This window comes from Eretmochelys imbricata, chromosome 3 (assembly GCF_965152235.1).
Source record: "Eretmochelys imbricata isolate rEreImb1 chromosome 3, rEreImb1.hap1, whole genome shotgun sequence".
Lineage (NCBI taxonomy): Eukaryota > Metazoa > Chordata > Testudines > Cheloniidae > Eretmochelys > Eretmochelys imbricata.
The window spans coordinates 31,169,795-31,192,128 of record NC_135574.1 but is presented as its reverse complement, the minus strand read 5'-3'; the positions used below and the strand labels follow the sequence as shown (position 1 = coordinate 31,192,128).

Sequence of the window (22,334 nt, the reverse complement as noted above, 5' to 3'; positions counted from 1 at the left end):
TACAGTGTGAAGGCAAGCCAGGCTGGTTCGGGTTTGTTGTCTACCCACCCGTGGTGTTCACAGTTGTAGTAGCATTGTTTGTAGCCCAGTCCCCAGCACAGCTTTCTAAAGCAGTGACTTGTGGGAGATTTTGGAAAGCCTTCTGGCATAATTTGAAAATAAATCAAACTCCCTTAATCCCCTGGAAGAGTCCCCTAAATCCCATTCTCAAAATGGAAGTCTGAATAAACTCTGTTGTTTCCTTGCTTGGCAAATAAGGTTTCTGCTGAGGCTCCCAAAAGGTACTTGTGAGGCATCTCCAGCAGTCTTGGTGATTTGGTGAAGGGCAGTACTTTTGGAGATCCACAGACTAACTGGAGTAACTGGGGAACATTAAGGCCTGGAATCATTAGATATCTCACTTAGTCTGTTGTCTTTTTTCCTGCCGCTCTTGACTTGAGTGAGCCACCCATCAGCTTGATTATTACGTCTTGTGCTGCTTTAAAAACATTAGTGAGACAGAAGGAATTTATTTAGGACTGCTTTTTATGCATCTTTCATTTCAAGACAGAATGAAATGTGTTTTCAGGTAGGTAAGAGTCATATGTACTATCTAGGTGAGTAGGCTGGTATGTGGGCCAACAGATGAAATGTAACTTATGCTTTGGCCATAGTACCCCATGGGGAATTTCTTCCAATAGAAAACTCCTATTTTCTCCTGTTTCAGCTGCTATGTTATTTTCTGATTTTCCTCCCCTCATTTGTCCAGCTTTCTGAGTCTGGACATATGACATAGCTCAGCCAGCCACTGTGTATGTTGAATTTAGCACTTCTGCCCTGACCCAGAACACTGGCCATGCAGCCAGAAAGAAGAGCTAAAGGAGATGCAAGACTCTGAAAATTGAAACAGGTGTGCAGGAACCAGCTCTTCCCACTGCACTAATGAGAGGTAGAAAGAAATAAGAGGTAGAGTGAGGCTAGTAGAGTAGAGGAGAGGTGAGGTTAATGCTTCTGTCCTCATGACAGTTGCTAATGGCAACGTTCATAAGAACCAAGAAAACTCTTCCCCTTCCCCAAAATATGAAAAATCAGCTCCCAACGGTATATGAGATATCAAAAAGCTATATAACCGCTCATCCCCTGGTTCTTTCTCCTGTTAAACCAGCTCAGCTACCATGGGCAGGATTGTGGGTCTGTGCCGTTTGCAGCTCTCAGAATTTTGGATCTGTCTGGAAATCCTGCGAATGCAGCAGTGTGAGGGGCATCACCTGTTCTGGCTTGTCATCCACCCAGGCTGCCTATCCTTACTGATCAGACCACAAGGTGTTTCCATGGCATCTAGTTGGACAGGGGTTCTCAACCTTTTTCTTTTTTTTCCTGAGCCTCTTCCCTTCCCCCCCAGTGTGCTATAAAAACTCCACGGCCTACCTGTGCCACAATAACTGTTCTTCTGCATATAAAAGCCTGGGTTGGTGTTAGAGGGTAGTAAACACGGCAATTGCGTGGGGCCCCATGGCGCTACATTGCTCAGCCTTTGGCTTCAGCCCCGTGTGGCGGGGTCAGAGCCCTGGGCTGCAGCCCCATGTAGTGGGCATCAGCTTTTTGCTGAGGGCCCCAGTAAGTCTAATGCTTGTTGGTCCCTCTGAAACCTGTTTGTGGCCCTCTAGAGCAGTGGTTCTCAAAGCTGGTCTGCCGCTTGTTCAGGAAAAGCCCCTGGTGGGCTGGGCCGGCTTGTTTACCTGCCGCGTCCGCAGGTTCAGCTGATTGTGGCTCCCACTCGCTGCGGTTCGCTGCTCCAGACCAATGGGGGGGTGCGGGAAGGGTGGCCAACACGTCCCTCGGCCCGCGGCACTTTCTGCAGCCTCCATTGTCCTGGAGTGGCGAACCGTGGCCAGTGGGAGCCGCGATCGGCCGAACCTGCGGACACGGCAAGTAAACAAACCGGCCTGGCCCGCCAGGGGCTTTCCCTGAACAAGCGGCGGACCGGCTTTGAGAACCACAGCTCTAGGGGACCCCGGACCTCTGGCTGAGAACCACTATAGTAGGTTATCTGTCTGAATGGAGAGATGGATCCTGGGATTTAATCCAGTTTTTCAAACAGTGGATAAGTTTCCCGCTCCAGTCCTGATTGATTATTATAGTCATGAGCTGGATTTCAGCTCCTTTTCACAGAATCATAGAAATTTAGAACTGGAGGGGACCTTGAGGTCATGAAATCCAGACCCTTTTTGTCTTCTTACAGCATGGCTTGATGCTCCTGTTGATGCCCGTTTCTGCCTGTTGCTTGGCTAAATCGTCACACTCCAGAGCACTGAGCATTATTTTGTTCAATTGGCTCTGGATCTCCTCTCCCCAGATTGACACCAGTGCCTGAGCATCAGCCTAATAAGATGAGCCATCCCAATATAAGATTGTTTTAGAAACTGTTCACTGTGAAAATGACTTGCAACTGAGATCTGAAGTGTGCAGCGCTGTCTGTGGGTACAGGTAAGTGGCCTTTGGCCAACTCAACAGTGTGTGATGATTAGGCAGGAACACTAAATAGTGACTAGGGTGCTGTGAAAAGACAGCTGATGGAGCAGTCCCAATAATACAATCTCCATCCATACTGACCCAATGGAGGACCACGTGGTAGTTAGATTTGCACAAAGCAAGTCTCATCCTAAGTGCAGTTGAAACACCAATGCAAAGGTGGGAGCACTTTTATGCGTGGATGGGAAGAGTGTTTAAAGGAACTGCTAATAGGACTGTCTAGTGGTTAGTGTTCCAAATTCTTTCCTGTATATGGAACTCTAGACCAGAGGTGGGCAAACTACAGCCCATGGGACCATCGTGCCTGGCCCTTGAGCTCCCGGCCGGGGAGGCTAGCCCCTGGCCCCTCCCCCTCTATCCCCCTTCCCTCACCACCACGCGGGGAGTGCAGTTGGTTCCGGCCAGGCGGCACGGCTGCCAGTCCTGCCGCTCTGAGCAGCATGGTAAGGGGGCAGGGAGCAAGGGAGAGGGGACTGGATAAGGGGCAGGGAGCAAGGGAGAGGGGATTGGATAAGGAGCAGGGAGTCCTGGGGGGCAGACAGGGAGCGGGGAGGGGATTGGATAAGGGGCAGGGGGTCCTGGGGGCAGACAGGGAGCGGGGGGGTTGGATGGGGCGGAGGTTCTGGGGGTCAAGGCAGTCAGGGGACGGGGAGCAGGGGTCAGTTGGATTGGCGTGGGAGTCCCAGGGGGCAGGGGTGTGGATAGGGGTCGGGGCAGTCAGGGGACAGGGAGCAGGGGGGGTTGGATGGGGGTGGTTCCAGGGGATGGTTAGGGTGGGGGGTCCCGGGAGGAGGTGGTCAGGGGACAAGGGGCGGGGGTTGGATGGGTTGGGAATTCTGATGGGGGGGCAGATAGGGAGTGGGGGCCAGGCTGTTTGGGGAGGCACAGCCTTCCTTACCCAGCCCTCCATACAATTTCACAACTCCGATGTAGCCCTCGCGCCAAAAAGTTTGCCCACCCCTGCTCTAGACCTAAAGTTGAATGAACAAAAAATAATATATAAAATGTGAGCTAAGTGAATATTGGATGACTTTGTATTATACCTCTTTTCGGTATCATGTCTAATTTAGACTGGTGGAGCCTGACCTCCTAGCCTCTGACTCAGTCTGGAAAAAAATGGCAACTATTTCAGCTGTGGGTGTGTGAATATGTATTTAAAATAACATCAACTCCTTAAAGGATTCCTATAAAACACAATTTAGCATGGAGGGATATAAATGAAGTGAAAATAAAACTTACTATATTATTTTCCCATTCTTTCTTCATACTTTATGTATTTCCCCTTTATTTTCTTTTTTTATCCACATTTGTCCATCTCTTCCCTCTTTGTTGTTTTCTCCTCTCTCTTTCTTACCCCAGGTGCTCTCTCCCTCCCATTCCAACTGCCCTCTCCACATTCCCTGAGTCTCCTTATCTTATTCACTTTTACTCTTCTCCTTTTTCTCTTTGCACTCTCTTATTTCCCTGTGTTTGCAGAAACCTCAGCTCTTGGGCACTTCTCCCTCCTTTCTAATCCTCTGCCTTGGGGTTGGCTGTGAAGGGAATTGGGATCCAAACTCAGGGTCTCCTCCCTTTTCCAAATCCATGCTCCAGCCACAGGAAACCCTGTGAGTCTGTTGCAGGAAGGGGAAGGAAGCTTTTGCTAAAGAGTTAACGAGACAGACTGTACAGAGTGCTGAAATCCTTTCTGTTTTCTGTAAAGCAGTGTGGGGAAAATTAAGCACTTTTTGTAGCCACCTACATTGCTAACCCCTAACACGGAATCTGTTCTATGGGCAGGGACTTTGTTGTCATACAGATTTTATATAAAGCACTTTGGGCTGGATTCTCCACTGCCTTGTACCTTGTGGAGGCATTGACACCTTTTCAAAGTTAGTATAACATTTTATTATTTTTTGTTCATTAGGGTACTGCCGCATTTTGGTAGGCACTGTACAAATACAGTAGTAGACATTCCCTATCCAGAAGATCTTATGATCTAAATAGACAAGACAGACACCGGGTGATCAGTGTGATGCACAAGCAGAATGATCAGTGTGATGGCAGCAAATAGCAAGTAAATTCCAGTTTTTCTTTTTTTGTTTTTTCTTTTGGATGGGGTTCAGTTAGGAGGGGATTTTCTAAACAGAAGAGAAAAGCGAGGGAAAAGAGTAGCAAGGGGGGGTGAAAAGGACAGGACAGGGGAAAACAGAGGGGGGAGGAAGTAAAGAAGGTATAAGGGGCAAGAGTGGAATGAGGCTGAGGTGCAGGGACTGTGAGGGAGGGCGATGGAGCAAACAGCCAATCAACACATGGCAGGGAGTCTCCTTTCAAAATGCTACCCAGTCAGAGTGGTACAACTCTATACCACTTTGCACAAGTGTGAATGACTACAAGGTGCAAGATGGTAGAGAATCAGGACCATGTCTCCACGATGTAACCCCATTGCAAATATCCGCTTGGGCCTCTTGCATTCAGTGACTTATGCAGTCCTGCAAGTGACATCGGAGAGGTATTTACAATGGTATTACAAAGTCTAGCGTGTGACTGGCAGGTCAGTCAATGGGGTGTCAATCCAGATTTGTACCATTGTGTCTCCTCAGCATTGAAATTATTGCAATATCACTCAGGTTATGTCTACACTTGGAGCTAGTGGTGTGATTCCCAGCTCCAGTAGACATACTTGTGCCAGCTCTGACAGAACAAGCGTGCTTAAAAATATTAGTGTAGCCGTGGTAGCAAAAGCAGTGGCAGCAAGGGCTAGCCACTGCGCGTATAACCTGCCTGGACCTCATTGATATGTACTTGGGATGCAAGTGCCCATGCCACTGCTGCCATGCTCCCGCAGCTATACGATTATTTTTAGTGCACTAGCTCAATAGTGCCAGTGCCTATTTGAGTTGGGAATTAGACCCAGGCTCCAAGTGTAGATGTAGCCAAAGTGGACTGTCATCAATGAATCAATCGGGCAAGAAGAACAGTTCCTTTAAAAAGGGAGGAACTTCTATTTAAAGTTTAGAAAACAAACAAACAAACCCTGATAAACATTCTATTTGGAAAGAAATGCAGAACATATATGACACTTCAATGGGATTTTAGCAGTTCAGACCTGATGTAAATAGGGTGACGCCTGACTTCAGGGGTGTGGCTCCGACACCATGCCTGAATTGAGCCCACATAAAGTCTGCCAAGTGTGGTGGTATTTTGTTGTTGTTAATAATAAATAATGATAATGGTTATGCATAAGCACCGTAGAGAATAGACTCAAATGAAATTTGCATCTGTGCATCCCTAGCAACTTCAAGACAGAACAAAAGTGAGCAGTGCAAAAATATACAACACCTAAGAAATTTGGAAATCTCTCCCTATGCTTCTCACTTAGTTGCTTTTGTGATTTATACTAGAAACGAACCAACCCAGATTTTCAGAGAAATACCCAGCATTGTATTATATAGTTGGATTCTAGTTTATCATCCGCTATACAGAGAGCATAAGGAATTATTCTCTGTTTATTCTGGGCTGCAAAAGGGGAATATTTTGTATGTATTTTTTAAAAATAAAACTGACTTTCATTTTGTGGCACAAAGGACCGTCTAAAGCAGTTTATCATTCACTTTGATAGGACGGAGTCTAAATTAGATTACAGTACTTATCAAGATGATATTAGACGTTTGCTGCTCATGAAAATGTTGGTTGCTAGAATGCTAGTTTCAAAAGAGCCAGTGGAAGCAGAGGAAGGTAAAATTCCATATGCAGGCCCTTAGTGAGGATTTGTTCCCTTCAGTTTCATATTTCCTTTGGTTGGTGGAATTGTCCTTCTATGGGTTTTATGTTGGAGTACATCCTTTAAAGTAGTGTAGGGATTTGGGGGGTGGTATTATTTTGTCAGGTGTGCTGCTGTAAAGTGTGCAGTGTAGACATAGCCTCAGAGGTGATGTTTGTATGCATCTTTTTGGGTATAAAGATATTTGGTTGTTTGCAGCAATGGTGGAACCCAAGAAGGCTTTGAAGCTATCACTGCTGCAGTTCTAGTTCTGTCTTAAACTTTCCCTTCTTTTGTGCCAAAAAAGTTCTGTTAGCAGTCTTCTATGATGGGGGTGTGTAATTGCATTTGGTTACAATATAATTCGTCAATATGTGCAGGGTTCACACACATTTCTTGTCTCTTTAAATCTTCTCTAGACTAACTTTTTTTAAGCATGGAAGTAATGCAGAAAAATAAGACTGAGGCTAATGTGGAGTGAGGGGGAAGAATGGGAACCAATGTGCAATGAGAGAAATGTTTTTATTAGAAATTGCAGTAGTGCCTGGGAACCTTGTCCAGGCAGGGACTGTCTTTGTATTAGGGGCTTCATTCTAGTGCTGTGGTGGGAAAATTTCAGAAAACATTGTGGAAACAAGCTCATGAAATTGTTCAAGTAAGATAGAGGGATGTGCCCGAACACTTCCTATGCTTTGTAACATGCAGATAGTAAAGTGGACTAAAGCAAGCCTCTAGTTAAGAGATGATTGTATTTTGCAGGGGAAAAGTGACTTGCCCGCAGGAGAATTCACCTCTATAACAAGAGTGATCCCATGTTCAGGGGAAAGGTGGACAATAAGGAATCATAACTCAGTTTACAGTTTAATATAACCAATTCCCACCTGGGACTGGAACAAGGCCTAGGCCCATGCTGCAGCAGCCAGTGTTTGTCTAGCAGGCTCAGGGCCTAGCTAACTCTTCTGCTTCCCAATTTCTGTCATACTTAGGTGTCTTTTTCACCTGTGTTGTGTTGTAACACATCCCACATCATTCACTTCTCTCCAGCTAGGGTCTGGGCAAAGGGGGTGGGAGGATCTCTTAGGGGCTGTGTGGTGAAGCGGGCCACGATTTAGGGTCCTATGGGTGCTGCAGTGGCAGGGGGCTGTAGTTCAGAAGGCGTCTGGAGCTCAACAGGTACCTGCCCAGCAAGCGCGGTCTCAGCCTCTGGCGGCCGAGATTCTATTTAGAACCCGCAACGTTACCAAACCCCGCCCTTCTGTACCTGATTAGGCGTCTCCCTGGGGAGTTGGGCGACTGAGGCTCCGCCCCCAAGGGAACTCTGCGAGCCAATGGGAAGCGGGCCACAGGTGCGATCCACCTGCGGATCCCAGAGCCACCTGAGCTAGCCAGAAAAGCTGACAAAACCCGTTTGTGCGGCAGGTTGCGCGCTGCTCTGGCTCTAGCCCCCTCCCCAGTGCCCGGGCTGCCGCCAGCCACTGTCCCAACCCGCCGGGCCAGTTCTGCCACCCGTTGGCTGCCAGACATGACACAAGACTACGACAAGTAAGTGAGCGAGCGGGAGGGAGTCTGGGCAGGTCCGACCGGCGCTGCTGCCCGTCTCTTTCTACGGGCTGGGAAAGGGGGTGACCTGGTGATCCTCGCCCTGTCTTGTGGGCTCCTGCGGGACGGGCGCCGGGGGAGGAGAGCTCGGGAGTAGCGGATGAAGGTGGCTGGCCGTGTAGCATTGCAGGATCTCTAGGAGGGAGTGGCAGCAGCCGCCGGAGTGACTGGGGGTTAGCGTCGGCCTCTCCGTGTTGGTGGGTTTGGGGCGGGTGCCCCGTAGCCGGGCACCTACCTGACCCTATTCGGCCTTGGTGAAATAGTCTTGCTCCTTTCAAGCGGCCTGGCCGGACACAGGCGGTGAGGGGGGCGCTGAGCAGATCTCCGGGGTGTCCCCCACGAGCGGGGCTGTGTGTGTTTGTACGTTGGCAGATTCTGGAGCACCTGCGGCTGCCGGGGGTGAGGTACAGAAACTTCAGCCAGAACCTAGCGCCTGCCCTCCTTTCTCCTTCTGCGGACCCCCGCCTTCCCAGTGCAGCGCGGGGCCTCTGGGCGTGCGGGTTTATCTCTGTCCCGCATAGGGCCGGCAGATGGTCAGGCGCTCCGCGCTGCATGGTACAAGCTCTTGCGTTAAATCCGCCGAGATCCCCTCTGTCGATTTTCCGAACCCGTTCTGCCCCGTTTAAATAAAGCGCTCCCGGGCGCGGATCGGATAACAACCACAAAGTCAGGCATTTATTTCTGGCAGAGGGAAATCTCACGTCTTCCGCCTGGGAGGAAAACTTCTGACTTAGCCCATAGGTTTCTGTAGTGGCCTCCGAGCGTTAGCCTGCATCTTTGGGACCCATCAACCCTGCGTGCAGCGATGGGATCTCGAATGGCCCGCTTGCTGCTGGGGGAAGCTGTGAGGATCAGGGTCCACTGAATGTGTCCGATGAAGTGAGCTGTAGCTCAGGAAAGCTCATGCTCAAATAAATTGGTTAGTCTCTAAGGTGCCACAAGTACTCCTTTTCTTTCAGGATCCTCCTGTGTCTGAAGTTTAGTTTAGTTCTTTGTTCTGGAATCGCTCTCTCTTCTCTCGCTCACTTTCTGTTATAATCAAACTATAGAGAAGACAGTCCGGCTTTGAAACTCGACACCTGTACTGAGGCGTTGGTCACCATCTTCTTCCTCCTCCTCCTCCACTCTTCTTTAAATGCTGAGTGCGGCGAATAATCAGTCCGTGTCTGTCAGGAGGAGCCTCTCAGCCTTCAGAAGTGCATAGGGGGCTGTAGACATTCACCCCGCCCACAGCACTTGTTTCGATGAGCTTTTCTAATGCAGGATCTTACCGAATTGCGCGGTGTGCTGCTTTTTTCTCCTCTTGAAGATTTAAGAACAAGGGCTGGGAAGTGAGAGCAGCGTTAACTGGGACATCATTATTTGAGGCACACCTAGGTTTTTTTAATGACTTGAACATTGTTGCTCTAATTTAAAGAGATTTCCTGGGCTTGGCCTTTGGCAGTGTTAGACCTTGATGCAACAGATTTGTAAAAACTGTCTTTTAAAATACAAGCTTCTTATATGCTGTAGGACCAAGATCTGATGGATTTTTATGAAACCCACGCTACTGGAAAAATGGACTTCCCCAGGTAATCTGGTGTTCTTAGCAGTGTCAGTTGGAAAATCTAATGATCTTTACCATTTTCAGAAGTCCAAAATATTATATTGTAAACTCTTTGAGAGCAGAGACCTTGTCTTTGTGCCTATATGTTATAAAGTTGTAGTCACTATTTGCTCTGTGCAAGTAGGTGCTGTGGTGGAGCAATGGTAGCCTTGTATAGGCAGAGACTTGGACTGGTCCTTATTGTATGTGTAATACACACATTAAATACAAATAATTAATTGGTTTGTTTAGTCTGAAAAAGAGGAGACTGAGAGGGGACATAAGTTTTCAAGTATGTAAAAGATTGTTACAAGAATGAGGAAGAAAAATTATTTTTCTTAACTTCTGAAGATAGGACAAGAAGCAATGGTCTTAAATTGCAGCAAGGGAGGTTTAAGTTGGACATTAGGAAAAACTTCCTGTCAGGGTGGTTAAGCATTGGAATAAATTGCCTAGGGAAGTTGTAGAATCTCCATCATTGAAGATTTTTAAGAACAGGTTAGACAAATACCTGTCAGGGATGATCTAGATAATACTTAGTCCTGCCACAAGTTCAGGGACTGGACTAGATGACCTATCGAGATCCCTTCCAGTTCTGTGAATTCTTGTAGCATTTCCAGCATGGATAATGTAGGCTGTTTTCTATTCAAGAACATGGAATACAGGGCAATATCTAAAAATGACTTTTAAAATGCTTTTTTCCCCACCAAGATCTATTTTAAAATCTCAAGTTTGTAAAAGTTATGAACATGTTATAAAATTTTAAAAATAAGAATGTGTGCTTTAAATCTCTCCCCTCAAATTTGGAATGTATGCTTGATATTTGAAACAGTGCTTCTTATTACATGTGTCAGAGTAGCAGCCGTGTTAGTGTGTATTTTCATGCAGTTGATGGATTTCCACTCCATACGGCTAAATGCAGTGCCTTGCATAATGACAGGTTTCAGAGTAGCATCCAATGAAGCGAGCTGTAGCTCACGAAAGCTTATGCTCAAATAAATTGGTTAGTCTCTAAGGTGCCACAAGTCCTCCTTTTCTTATTACATGTGGAATGCTCCTGCTTTCTGAGAGAGAAATGTGCATGTGCAGATGTTCCAAAATTAATTTGATTCTTAATCTCTGTATGGCGGTTTGTTACACATTCCGGTAATGCTAATCAGCCAATCATCAAATATGTACAAAGTTTATTTGTGCAATATTCTGAGGTCCTTGTTAGTGGTTTGAGATCCATCAGTCATTCAGTTACTACTAGCTCTAGATTTTGACAATTTAAGTACTAAACAGGAATAAGATTTCACTTCATAGGAGGGTATTTAGCAAAAACTAGTGTTCAGATGTCTGGGTTTTTTATAGTATATTTTATAAACAATACATTATAGTACTGCAAAGTGTAGATGTTCTATTAGAACATGTTTGTGCTTAAAGTGTTGGATTCTAGTAGTTGAATTCAAACTGATTTGCAATTACATAGATAATGATAAAGGTTACCAATCTAGATGTGTGTGTGTGTGTGTGTGTATATGTATTGCATACTTGTTGTTTGTGTATTACAAAATATAGCATCATGGGGTCCTGGTGCATGACGAGGGCTATTTGGTGCTATAATAATATGAATAATTATTCAAGGTGGCCAAATAGGGTGTGGGTGCCAGATAAGTACAGAGAGAGCCTTACTAATTCTCAATTTTGACCTGAAGACTTCTTACAAATGACTACTTTTTTTTTTTTAACTTTATAAACTGGCAGCTGTAAGTCTGAATTCATCACAAAATATGCTTTGTTTACTTGGACAGTTGTAGGCTGGGTCTTTTATAAGTTGTCATTATTCTAGTAAGTGGGCTAATGCTACTTTGTAAAAGTACTGGTAAGTCTTAAAAAATGGGAGACCTCATGGGGAATTTTGTTGAGCGTTTCCCTAATGGAGATGAGGCCTAACAGCCCCATGTCTAAATCTCGCTCTGTCTTCTGGACTGTAAAGTCATTGGGACAGAGACTGTCTTTATCTGTGTGTTTGCTACAGCACCAACCACACGCTCTGTGTAAGACAAATAACAATAAAAAGCACTCTATTATTGAGTGTGCTAGTAAATGGATTGTGACAATGGGATTTTTTTTCTTTTGAGAGAGAATTATTGGGTTTGTCAGAAATAACAGGTTCTACTGCATGAACAAATTGCTCCCCCCCCACCAGAAAAAAAAATAGTAGGAAAATATTGCCAGGAATAAGTGTGACATGAGGTCAGCATTGGCACAATATCACTACAGTGCAGAGAACACACATTCCTGTCACATTTTCCTACTTTTTTGCAATTTGGTCAAGCAGAAAATCAATCAACTTTTTTCAAGTATTTAAATGCACACTAGAAGACTTATTTCTAAAACTTGCTAATAGCGTCCAGTACTTTTATGCACAGATCACTGCCAAATATACATATGGAAGTCTAAAACTCATCACAGGTCAATCGTCAGAAAAACACATGTTTGACTGTCTTTTATAAATATGTTCTCATTTTCTTAAAAGAACCTGTAATCCTGTTAAGAGATTGAGTTACTGCCAAACCCTACACTTTGTTGATAATTCTAAAGATAATTCTTTCTACACTCCTTTTAGAGGAGGTAGGTTACCTTTAGGGCAATTGTGCATTTTATTTGGGTGTTGCAACGAGAGACGAGTCTTACAAAAAACATTGTAGTTTCTGAGTTTACTGGATTTCAGTTTAGTGCTTGTTCAGTTCTGAATGGTTTTGCGTTTAGATTAATTTTTCTTCCATATGGATCTTTTCACATTGCTGAAAGGGAATGGTTTTATGGTCTCAATAGCAAGTTTAAATGCCAAGCAAGGTTGACTCAGCCCTTCAACTTTAAGAAGGTAAATAAAATGAGTTCTATGTAGGCTACTACAGGTGGCTCAGTCTTTAATATGACCTTAATTCGAGGGCCTGTCTGCTCTGTGTGAACATCTAAAAATTCTGTGTCATTTCCAAAAGAGTAGGTATTTGCCCTGTGTCCTTGGAGAAAATTTAAACTCATCCCATTGTTGCACAATTTGCTGTGTGCCAATTTGCTACTCTCTACACCAGAGGTGGCTCATTTTACAGACTGACACACAGCCACTCTGTGTGTATGTATAAATCCCCCTTTATCCAGAACCTGCAAACCCTTACTCACATGAGTTGTTCTTAAATCATGCAAGTAGTCCCCATGACGTCGCTGAGCCCGCTTGGGTGAGTAAGGGTTCACAGATTCAAATCCATAGTTTGCAAAGCACTTAATAATTTTCCTAGGTGAAAGGAGTTATAAATGCAGGATATTTATTAAGTTGACGATAGTGTTTCATTCCTTCAATATTCTAATATGTTACAATCTTTGAATAGTCCTGGGAGTAAGTTCAACAAAAGAGATGTTCCTATTTCTTAATGGATGGTGGTTGTATGGTGTGGAGTGGTGGGTGTTTGTGGTTTTGTTTTGTTTTTTGGTTGGTTGGTTGGTTGTTGTTGTTTTTTTTAAAAAGAGACTTTCGACTTTTGAAAAACAAAGAACGTGTAGTAAACATCAACTAGGCCTCTGTGCACACTGGAGGTGGGAATAAGCATGGGGGAACTGTTTGAACTGGTTTAAAACCAGTTCAAGCTAACATGGTTTCAACATTGTTTGTCTGGCCAATGTGGATGAAGCATATATTTTAAAAAAACCTGAATTTAAAATATTAACTTGTTTAGGCTGGTAAAACTGTTTTGCAGCAAACAGCATCTCTCCCTGCTTCCACCTGTGTGAGTGCTTGGGGTTTTCTCATTCACAATAAGAACAAAATGTTTTGAACAAATCTAATTATTTTCACTGTGGTAATACCCACACTTTTTGTGTGTGTGTGTGGGGGGGGGGGGGGGAGTTGTGTGTAGGTAGATTTTCTTTCCTGGTAGCCCACTGGGATTGTCTCTCAAGACATTATCACAGATTATCTCAAAGGTAAACATACAATAAACCGCTTGGCTTCTATTGCCAGAAAATTGCACTGCCTTGTTGATTTATGGTCTCCTTTGGCTACATTCCATGTATACTATACATGGAATATCAGCAGCTTTCAAAAACTTTCAAATATACCCCAATAATTAAATAAGTTGTCTTCTGAGGGAATTGTCAGACATAGGAAAGTAGAGTTAACTCTGTTTTATAACATGACAGTGGTATTTGTTAATGTGAACTCTCCATAGTCTTGCATGACAAAGCATGAAACCATTGACTCTCTATAGTGCATAGAGAGAGCTTGAATGAATTAGTAGCAAGTTACTGCTGTACAATATCTTTTTGTTTAATAACATGCTAATAGTACTGTGTGTCTTAGGCTAATAAATTCATAACATTTTTATTGTTCTATGTTGGATTCCAAATATTTGTTAGCTGGCCAGCTATCATCTTCAGCAGCTTTGTGATCTCACTGATGTAATACCATTGAATTCAATGAGGTCACTCCTGATTTCCACTGATATACATGAGATCAGAATTGTATCCCTGGTCTTTCTGTTGACTAACCACTGTGTCACATTAAGTCATAATATTAACATAGTAAAAACCTGCCCGCTAATTCTTAAATGTTACAAAGTTTGTGAAACATGCTTATTATATACTTTTTGGATGCATTATAACAAAGATTCATATTTTTATGACCAAAGCAAAAGGCCCGTGTTGGTTCTTCAGAATGACTCTCTCTACTCCCAGAGGCGTCCATACACCAGTGAAGATGAAGCCTGGAAGTCCTTCCTTGAAAATCCCCTTACAGCAGCCACCAAAGCCATGATGAGCATCAATGGCGACGAAGACAGTGCAGCTGCCCTGGGATTACTATATGACTATTACAAAGTAAGTTGGCACCAGTAACACCTAACAACCATAGGTTCCACTTGTTTTGCCTGCATATGAAACAGTAATTTGCTAGGGAATGAAACAGTAATGTAGCTTTTGGCATAGTAGCTATTAATAGTGTAATGAGGACTCTAAGTTGGTGGTTCTCTTTTTTTCCCCCCCAAAAAATAAAATAAAAATTAAACACAACTTTGATTTTCCGACAATAGATTTCTTTTAAGCTAAGTAGAAATCGGTTGTTCTGGAATCTTTTTTGTAATAGGTCAGGGTACTTGTGTAGCCTACTGACTCAGGATTTTCAGGGCACAGGTTTTAACCGTTACTGGCTGAAATGCTGGAGAGTGTGTATATGAATATAAAAATGCGGGGCAAGGGACTGTCTTTGTTTGTGTAGTGCCTAGCACAGTGATATCCTGGACCTCAACTGGGCCTCATGGACGCTACCACAATATTAATAAATAATAAGACGAATAAGATTTAGGCTGGGATTTTCTAAGGAGCCTAAGACAGCCAGGTTCCTGAATCCCATTTACTTTCACCGATCTGTTTGCAGGATCAGAGCAGGGACTGTCTCCATTTGGTGTCTGGAAGAGCACTGAGAACATTGTTAATTATGGACAAACATATTTTCCAGCCTTTAGAACTACTACACTTGTTATATACAAAGTACATGCCTATTATTAAGAGTTTAACCAATTTTTCAAGCAGTATAGTTACATAAAACTGCATGGTGTGTATATATAAGTATTTTATAATCTGTGTTGCAAAGCTCAGTTTAGTCCTTAATGCGTGTAACAAAATAATTGGTGTAAAGATAGTTATAACTGTGACACTTGTAGGAAAGCTTTTTTTCTGCCTTAAAAAGCCATACCCCTCTGTGCTTGCTTGTTATGCCACTATGAAAGCCTTTTTGTCAGAGGATTTTAATCTGCTAAATCCATTTTTAAATGTGAAAAACTGTGAAGAGAAATTTGGTGGAGGCTGTAGTGAAGAGCTTTTAGTGAAGCACAAAGAATTTGCCATGCATTGGTATTTTATTCAGGGTTTCCTTCCCTACTCATGCCATCTATAAACTGTAGGAAAGGTTTGGGGAGGGCAAGCTTACATGCCAAAAAAGTATAAAATTTTGGAAGAATTCATCCGTCATTTTCTGAGATTAAGTTAAAGGAGCAGGTGAGAGCTTCCAAGGTCTGGAATAGAAAATTAAAGCCTGGTGGGGCTGCCACCTGTAAAGGTTTTTGTAGAAAAAAAAATTTATTTTTTTTTCTCCTGAGCCAAGACTAGCATAACTCTAACAGTGTTACTTGGAAACTTACAGCAACAATTTCAAAAGTTAGTAGTGATTTTTGGGTGCCCAACCTGAGACACCTTGAAAGGGATTCATTTTCAGAAACTGCTGAGCGCATGCCCTCTGAAAATTGGGCCCCTTTAAGATGTCTTAAATTAGGCACCCAAAAATGAAAGTTCCCAAAATCACTAGTCACTCCAGAAGAATGTAGGTCAAGATTTTCTGATGCTCTTACATTCTCTACACTACTTAAAGCCACTGGATTTTAAAGGTTTTAATTGGAAGCTATTTAGAAAAGTACTGTTTCTACTAAGGTTTTCTGTCATCAGCCTATAATTACTATTACAAAAAATTAGGCGTTTCCAATATAATTTAAATAGCTTGCATTTGTCAGGTGAAGGTGCAGTATCTGATCATGCTTATGCAGCATGTTTCAGTGCTGGAAGGTCTGGAGTTAATTCCTTCTAATGTATTAGCACATACCATTTAAATGAACAAGAACTATCAGTGTCTTGTAGTTTTTGTGTTTTATCAGAGTAGCCTGGAACCTCAGGATAAATAAAATTTAATGGCCAAATAATAAATGAGAGATCTGCATTTGTATTTTTTTAACAATATATTTAGGAAGCTTTTAACAAGCTTACAGATCCTTGCCATGTAACTATCAGAGACAAAACAATAATAATAATTACAATAGTGAGCTTTTGTTTAGAGATTATACAAGAATATAATAATCTGATCTCTCTCTTTAACAGGGTGTTACCATAGCATAGAGTGAGTGTCCTTACACTACTCCATGGCATGTGGTCTCTGGCAATTTTTATTAAATTGAATGAACTCTCTTTGATCTACATTTTGAAGGAACAGGTGGTACAGTGTGCTGAGACAATAGCCCCTTTTTATATTTGGAGGATATATTTTTATATTTCACTTTCCTCTGTAGCATGGGACACTGGTCACTTGTAGGCTTAAACTAGTGTGAATGGTGGATTCTCTAGAAGTCATGAACTTGAAGTCTTTAAGTCATGATTTGAGGACTTCAGTAACTCAGCCAGAGGTTAGGATCTATTACCAGAGTGTATGGGTGAGGTTCTGTGGCCTGCAATGTGCAGGAGGTCAGACTAGATGATCATGATGGTCCCTTCTGACCTTAAAGTCTGAGTCTGAATGCAAATATCCTGATCACCAGTATCCTGACTTCAGAAGATCTCGGTTTAATCCCTAATGTACATCATATCTCCCCCACAGCTTTATAAAATACTGGTTGGGGTTTTGCCGGTTAGGACTGTAAGTAGCAGTCCTCTTTAAATAGTAAAATGTCGTAAAGTGGAGAACTAGATAGCTCGGATGATGGGTAATAATGGAATCTGGAGAATTTTTCTTTGTCCAGGTTACGGGTTCATATCTAGCTCCAGTCAGTAGATGACAAAAGCCATTACTGAGAGTTGGTCAGTGACTTACATCAGAGGCATCATAGTCTAGTTGATCGAGAATCACCCTTTATAAATGTACCCTTAACATAAAGGGTTAATACACAAGTTTAGATATTTTAATACATTTTTAGAGTCCTAAAAGTCAATGTTTCTTATAACCATGGTTTATAGTCACCTTTTGCTAATATGCTTATAGCTATCTTTTAATCATGTTTAATCCTTCATAATTTATAAATATATCTTTAATATAAAGTGTGACTGGACAGGATATGGGACTGGGTGTTAGGAACTCATCCAAGTTCTGCTGTTGATTTGTTCTGTGTCCTTGGACAAATTGTTCAGGGCCTGATTTTCAAAAGTGTTAAACACTCACTGATTTCAGTTCAAGTTGTGGGAGCTCAGATCCACTGAAGAGCGGGCCATCAGCCTCTCTTTCTGCTTCCCCATGTATAGAATGAGGATATCATCTTCCTTACAGGGGCACAGTGAGAATTAGCTTATGTTTGCATATTGCTTTGTGAATATAAAAGACTCCATAAAGATCAAGTATTATCATTATTAAACTTAGTCGTCTCATTCTAGTTCCTAGGGAAAGTGTCCCAAGACCAGTCCCAAAAAATGTCTGACCAAAAGTGTCCACAGAGGCAAAGGTGCGAATGGACAATGAGAAACTGAAATAGACCACCCCTGTGGGTAGACTAAGGATGTCGCTCTCCAGAGCTGTTGAGATGATCTTTCCTAAGTAATAAAGTCACCAGACAAATTGAAGCCTGTTAGTTTTCTTTATCTGAGTTACTAGTGACAACTCTTTATTTTCCCTCCAATTCCATTATTCCAGTTGCTGACACTTGATAAGAGATGATGATCTTTCCAGCCAGGTTGGAAACTTGTCCTTGTCCTAAGGTTTAAGCAGTTTGTCTTGTTTTTTCTATGCAGGAATCCAAATTCCAAAGTACTGCTCCATTGTATTAGTTTGGGATCCTTTTAGCAGCATATGGAATAGACTTGACTTCCCAAAGCAACAGTGGTGGTGATAAATTTTGGCATTGTAAAGTTCTTTACAGGTGTTAACTGTACTTTAAATAATTGATGCATAACAGACTGATACTTAGCTTTCCAAACCTGGCGGGGGAGAGAATGAGCTAACCTTGTTTGGATAAGAACAGTTCAACTCTCACATGTATAATACCTCCAGGTTCCCAGAGAAAGAAGGACTTCAACAGCAAAACCAGATGTAGATCACCCTGACCAAGATCATAGCAAAAGGTACTGGATTCTATTGTTGCACGTTTGCTTTAACCGACATTCTGATATATTGCTAAGGCTGCTTAAATGAAGTTCACTGCCATACCTGCACCAGCTCTCCTGCATTTGTAATGGAGATTGCAATCCTTTCTTCTGCACCATCTAGGCACATCAACTCTTGTTACAACCCAAGGGTTAGATGGTGGAGTTACCACAGGCTTTGGAGTCCGGGACAGCTGGTACTTGAAGTGCCCCAGGAGCAACTAGGGATTGAATTTTGATTCAAAGTCAAGGCTCCATCCACTTCTCATCCCTGCCTGCCCATCCACCCACCACCTCCTGTGCAAGAGAGGGAATAGTAATGCACTGGAACTGCTCTTTCCCCCATGCATGAACTAGTGACAATACCCCTTTCAGCATATTAGTAAGGAGGTGGCTGATAAGCATTTACTCCCCAGTGTTTACACAAGGTGGCTCATGACTGAGCCTTAGTGGGCCGGTCCTGATCTTCCAACCACCCTCAAGATCAGGTCCTTACAAAAACTCCATCAGTTACTAGGTACTACGGGACTGGATGCATTTGGAATATGTAGTCAGGATTAATTTGAGTGGGGTGCCATAAACTTTGCAATGTATTTGTGGTTTGTTAATCTGTGGTTCTGATGCATTAGTTTCACTTGCATAGACTTTGCAGGCTTTTCTTTTTATTCTGGGTGGGGGCGGAACCTACCAACAAACCATGGGGTCATAAGGTTAATTTATATTCATGATATTTTAAGTCCCACTCCTTGCTGCCCTCTTCCTATAACGCTAATGTCATAAACATACAGCTAAGGGTAGCAAAAAATCCCTCCTTTACCAGTAAGGGGTTCAGAAGCTCAAATAACCTGGTTGGCACCTGACTAAAAGGACCAATAAGGGAAGAAGATCCTTTCAAATCTGTGGGAGGAGGTTTTGTTTGTGCTTTCTTTGCTCTCTCTCGGACAGAGAGGGACCAGGACAGGAAAAACCATCTCCTAAAACTCTACCTGAAATAAACATCCAAAATTACAAAAATCTAAGTAATGGCAAGGAAATGCGCTGGCTTATCTTTTGTTTTAGCTTGTGAATTTTCCCTATGCTAAGAGGGAGGTTTATTCCTGTTTTTTGTAACTTTAAAGTTTTGCCTAGAGGGGAATCCTGTGTTTTAAATCTTATTACCCTATAAAATTACCTTCCATCCTGATTTTACAGAGGTGCTTCTTTTACTTTATAATACAGTTCTGCTTTTAAGAACCTAATTTGTTTTTAATGTCCTAAAAACCCAAGGGTCTGGTCTGTGCTCACCTTGTTTACCTGTTTGGTTGATATATTATTCTCAAGCCTCCCTAGGAAAGGGGGGTGAAGGGGTTTGGGGGGGATATTTTGGGGCAACAGGAACTCCAAGTGGTCCTTTTCCTGAATCTTTGTCTAACTCACTTGGTGGTGGCAGCAATACCGTCCAAGGACAAGGAAGAATTTGTGCCTTGGGGAATTTTTTAACCTAAACTGGTAAAAATAAGCTAAGGGAGTCTTTCACGTGGTTCCCCACATCTGTACCCAGAGTTCAGAGTGGGGAAGGAACCCTGACATGGTGGCAGCGCGGTGGGATCAGTTTGAACCAGAATTACAGACCTCAGGATTTTAAAAACATTTTTTCTTTTGGCTGATTGAAAACCAGGGAGGTGTGTTTTTTGTTTTGTTTTTTAAAGGATACTTTTTTTTTAAGCTGAAAGCTGCTGGAGTTTTTTTTTTTTTTTTCTTTGCCTGGTGGCAGAGGAGATAAGTTACAGCAAGGGAATTCACAAGCTGGGTTTTTTTTTTTGTTTTTTTTTTTTCTTTCTCGCTCTCGGGTTAGGCTAGGCTAAGCGCAGGAAGGCTAGGATGACGGAAAGTGAGGTCCAAAAGAAACTAGAGTTAGCCAGATTGGAAGCTGAAGAGAGACAAAGAACATGAAAGACAGATGGCCTTAAAGCGCTTGGAGTTGGAAGCGGAGGAAAGGAAACAAGCAAAACACTTGGAGACGGAAATGGAGATGAAACGCTTAGAGACAGAGGCGAAATGCTTGGATACGGAGTTAGAGCTGAAGCGCTTAAATCTGGAAAGGGCTAAGCTGGGTATACCAGATAACCCTAACAATCCTTCTGCAGGTGCTGCTCCCCATTCCAAAAAATTCCCCACCTACAAGGTAGACTATGATACAGAGGCCTTCTTAGAAAATTTTGAAAGGGCCTGCCTTGGGTACAGCATCTCTACAGACCAGTATATGGTGGCGCTGAGGCCGCAGCTCAATGGATCCTTAGCAGAGGTGGCAGCTGAAATGCTTAAGGAACACATGAACAGCTATGAACCCTTTTTTTTTTTTTTTTAAAGGCCAGAATTAGAATGGGGCTAACACCTGAGCATGCCTGTCAGCGGGTCGGAGCCCTCAGGTGGAAACAAGATGTGGCATTTTCCCAACACACCTACCACATCGTCAAAAATTGGGATGCCTAGATATCAGGAGCAAGTGTTAAATCTCTGGAAGATCTGTCTTTCCTAATGCAAATGGAGCAGTTCTTAGAGGGTGTTCCTGAGGAAATAGATAGGTACATCCCAGATGGGAAGCCCAGAACTGTAATCGAGGCGGGGGAGATCAGAACCAAACCAGAAAAAAGCTAGTAGCAGTTGGAGTGGATATCAGACGGGACAACCCCAAACAACACCTTACCACCGGGGGCAGCCCAAGGCCCCACCTACATCCCAAGGAAAACCCCAAACACCTTATCATCCTACCACTACCACCATGTCAGAATGCATTTCCTTGCTATTACTTACAATTTTTGTAATCTTGGATGCTTATTTCAGGTAGGGTTTTAGGAGATATTTTTTCCTTTCCTGGTCCCTCTCTGCCTGAGAGAGAACAACAAAGAGAGCACAAACAAACCCCTCTTCCCCCCCGATTTGAAAGGATCTTCTTCCCTTATTGGTCCTTTTGGTCAGGTACCAACCAGGTTATTTGAGCTTCTTAACCCCTTACAGGTAAAGGAGGGATTTTATGCTATCCTTAGCTGTATGTTTATGACAGCTAAGCTGAAGAGAGAGCTGACCAAGACAAGTTTAAATTGCTCCAGCTCTGATAAGCTGATTCTGTCTGTTAAGGAAGACAGAAATCAGTGTGGTGGTATAGTATGTTAACTTATATACTAGCTAACTAAGTGAGTCCCTCAGTGCTTGATACCCTGTCAGCGGGGCCCTTAGTGTATTGTGTTTTGGGTGACTCAGTTTATGGGCTGTTAATATTTTAAGGTCAAGTATAGTATTCTAGCTCAAAATTAGGGTCCTAGGAGTCAGAAATGGATAAAGATTTTTATAAATTCTAGAGCCCATAACCCTAGATATAGTTGATCATCACCAGTACAGGGAGCTGCTATTCTGTTTCACCTTAGCCAAAAGCCCAGTAAATGTTTCTAGTTCTGCTGTTCAATGTTTGGTTTTTCTGAATCTTTTTTTTTTTTCCTCTTAAAGGAACAGCATCCCAACAGAACAATCGCTCATTTCTACTGGAGAAAACAGAGTGCAGGTTCTGAAAAATGTGCCTTTCAATATTGTTCTTCCTCACGCTACTCAAATGGCCATGGACAAGAGAGGCCACCTGACGACCCCCGACACCACTGTCACTGTTTCCATTGCAACAATGCCCACGCATTCAATTAAAACAGAAACGCAACCGCATGGCTTCACTGTGGGCATCCCTCCCACTGGCTACCACCCCGAGCCCCCAGAACGGGTGGTGGTTTTCGACAGGAATCTCAACCCTGATCAGTTTAGTTCCAGTGCTCAGCCTCAGAACTCGCAGAGGCGCACGCCGGACTCCACCTTCTCGGAGACGTTCAAAGAAGGAGTGCAAGAGGTACAGGGATCACCCACCATATTCTGTGCGTGTGGGTGTGTGTTTGCGCAACCCAATCAGTGCATAGGTATCATGTTGCACCTCTAATAGTTATGTAAACCTGAAATCTCAGTCCTGTGGATTAGAAATAGAAGACTTTCCCAGAAAGGTCCATAAGTATA

General features: G+C 43.2%; 2 protein-coding genes across 3 annotated transcripts in view; both read left to right on the top strand.

Annotated features, from left to right (window-relative positions):
• The window catches only part of TAF1B (TATA-box binding protein associated factor, RNA polymerase I subunit B), a 78,060-nt gene extending 63,824 nt beyond the window's left edge, over positions 1-14,236 (top strand). The window contains exon 17 of the transcript XR_013345555.1: positions 14,108-14,236. The gene's annotated coding sequence lies outside the window, so the exon portion shown is untranslated. The remainder of the gene's footprint in view (positions 1-14,107) is intronic.
• The window catches only part of GRHL1 (grainyhead like transcription factor 1), a 64,064-nt gene continuing 49,505 nt past the window's right edge, over positions 7,776-22,334 (top strand). For both annotated transcript variants that reach the window (XM_077812537.1, XM_077812536.1), the window contains exons 1-4: positions 7,776-7,795; positions 14,108-14,294; positions 18,214-18,284; positions 21,789-22,173. In XM_077812537.1, the coding sequence (XP_077668663.1) occupies positions 7,776-7,795; positions 14,108-14,294; positions 18,214-18,284; positions 21,789-22,173 (663 nt within the window). The remainder of the gene's footprint in view (positions 7,796-14,107; positions 14,295-18,213; positions 18,285-21,788; positions 22,174-22,334) is intronic.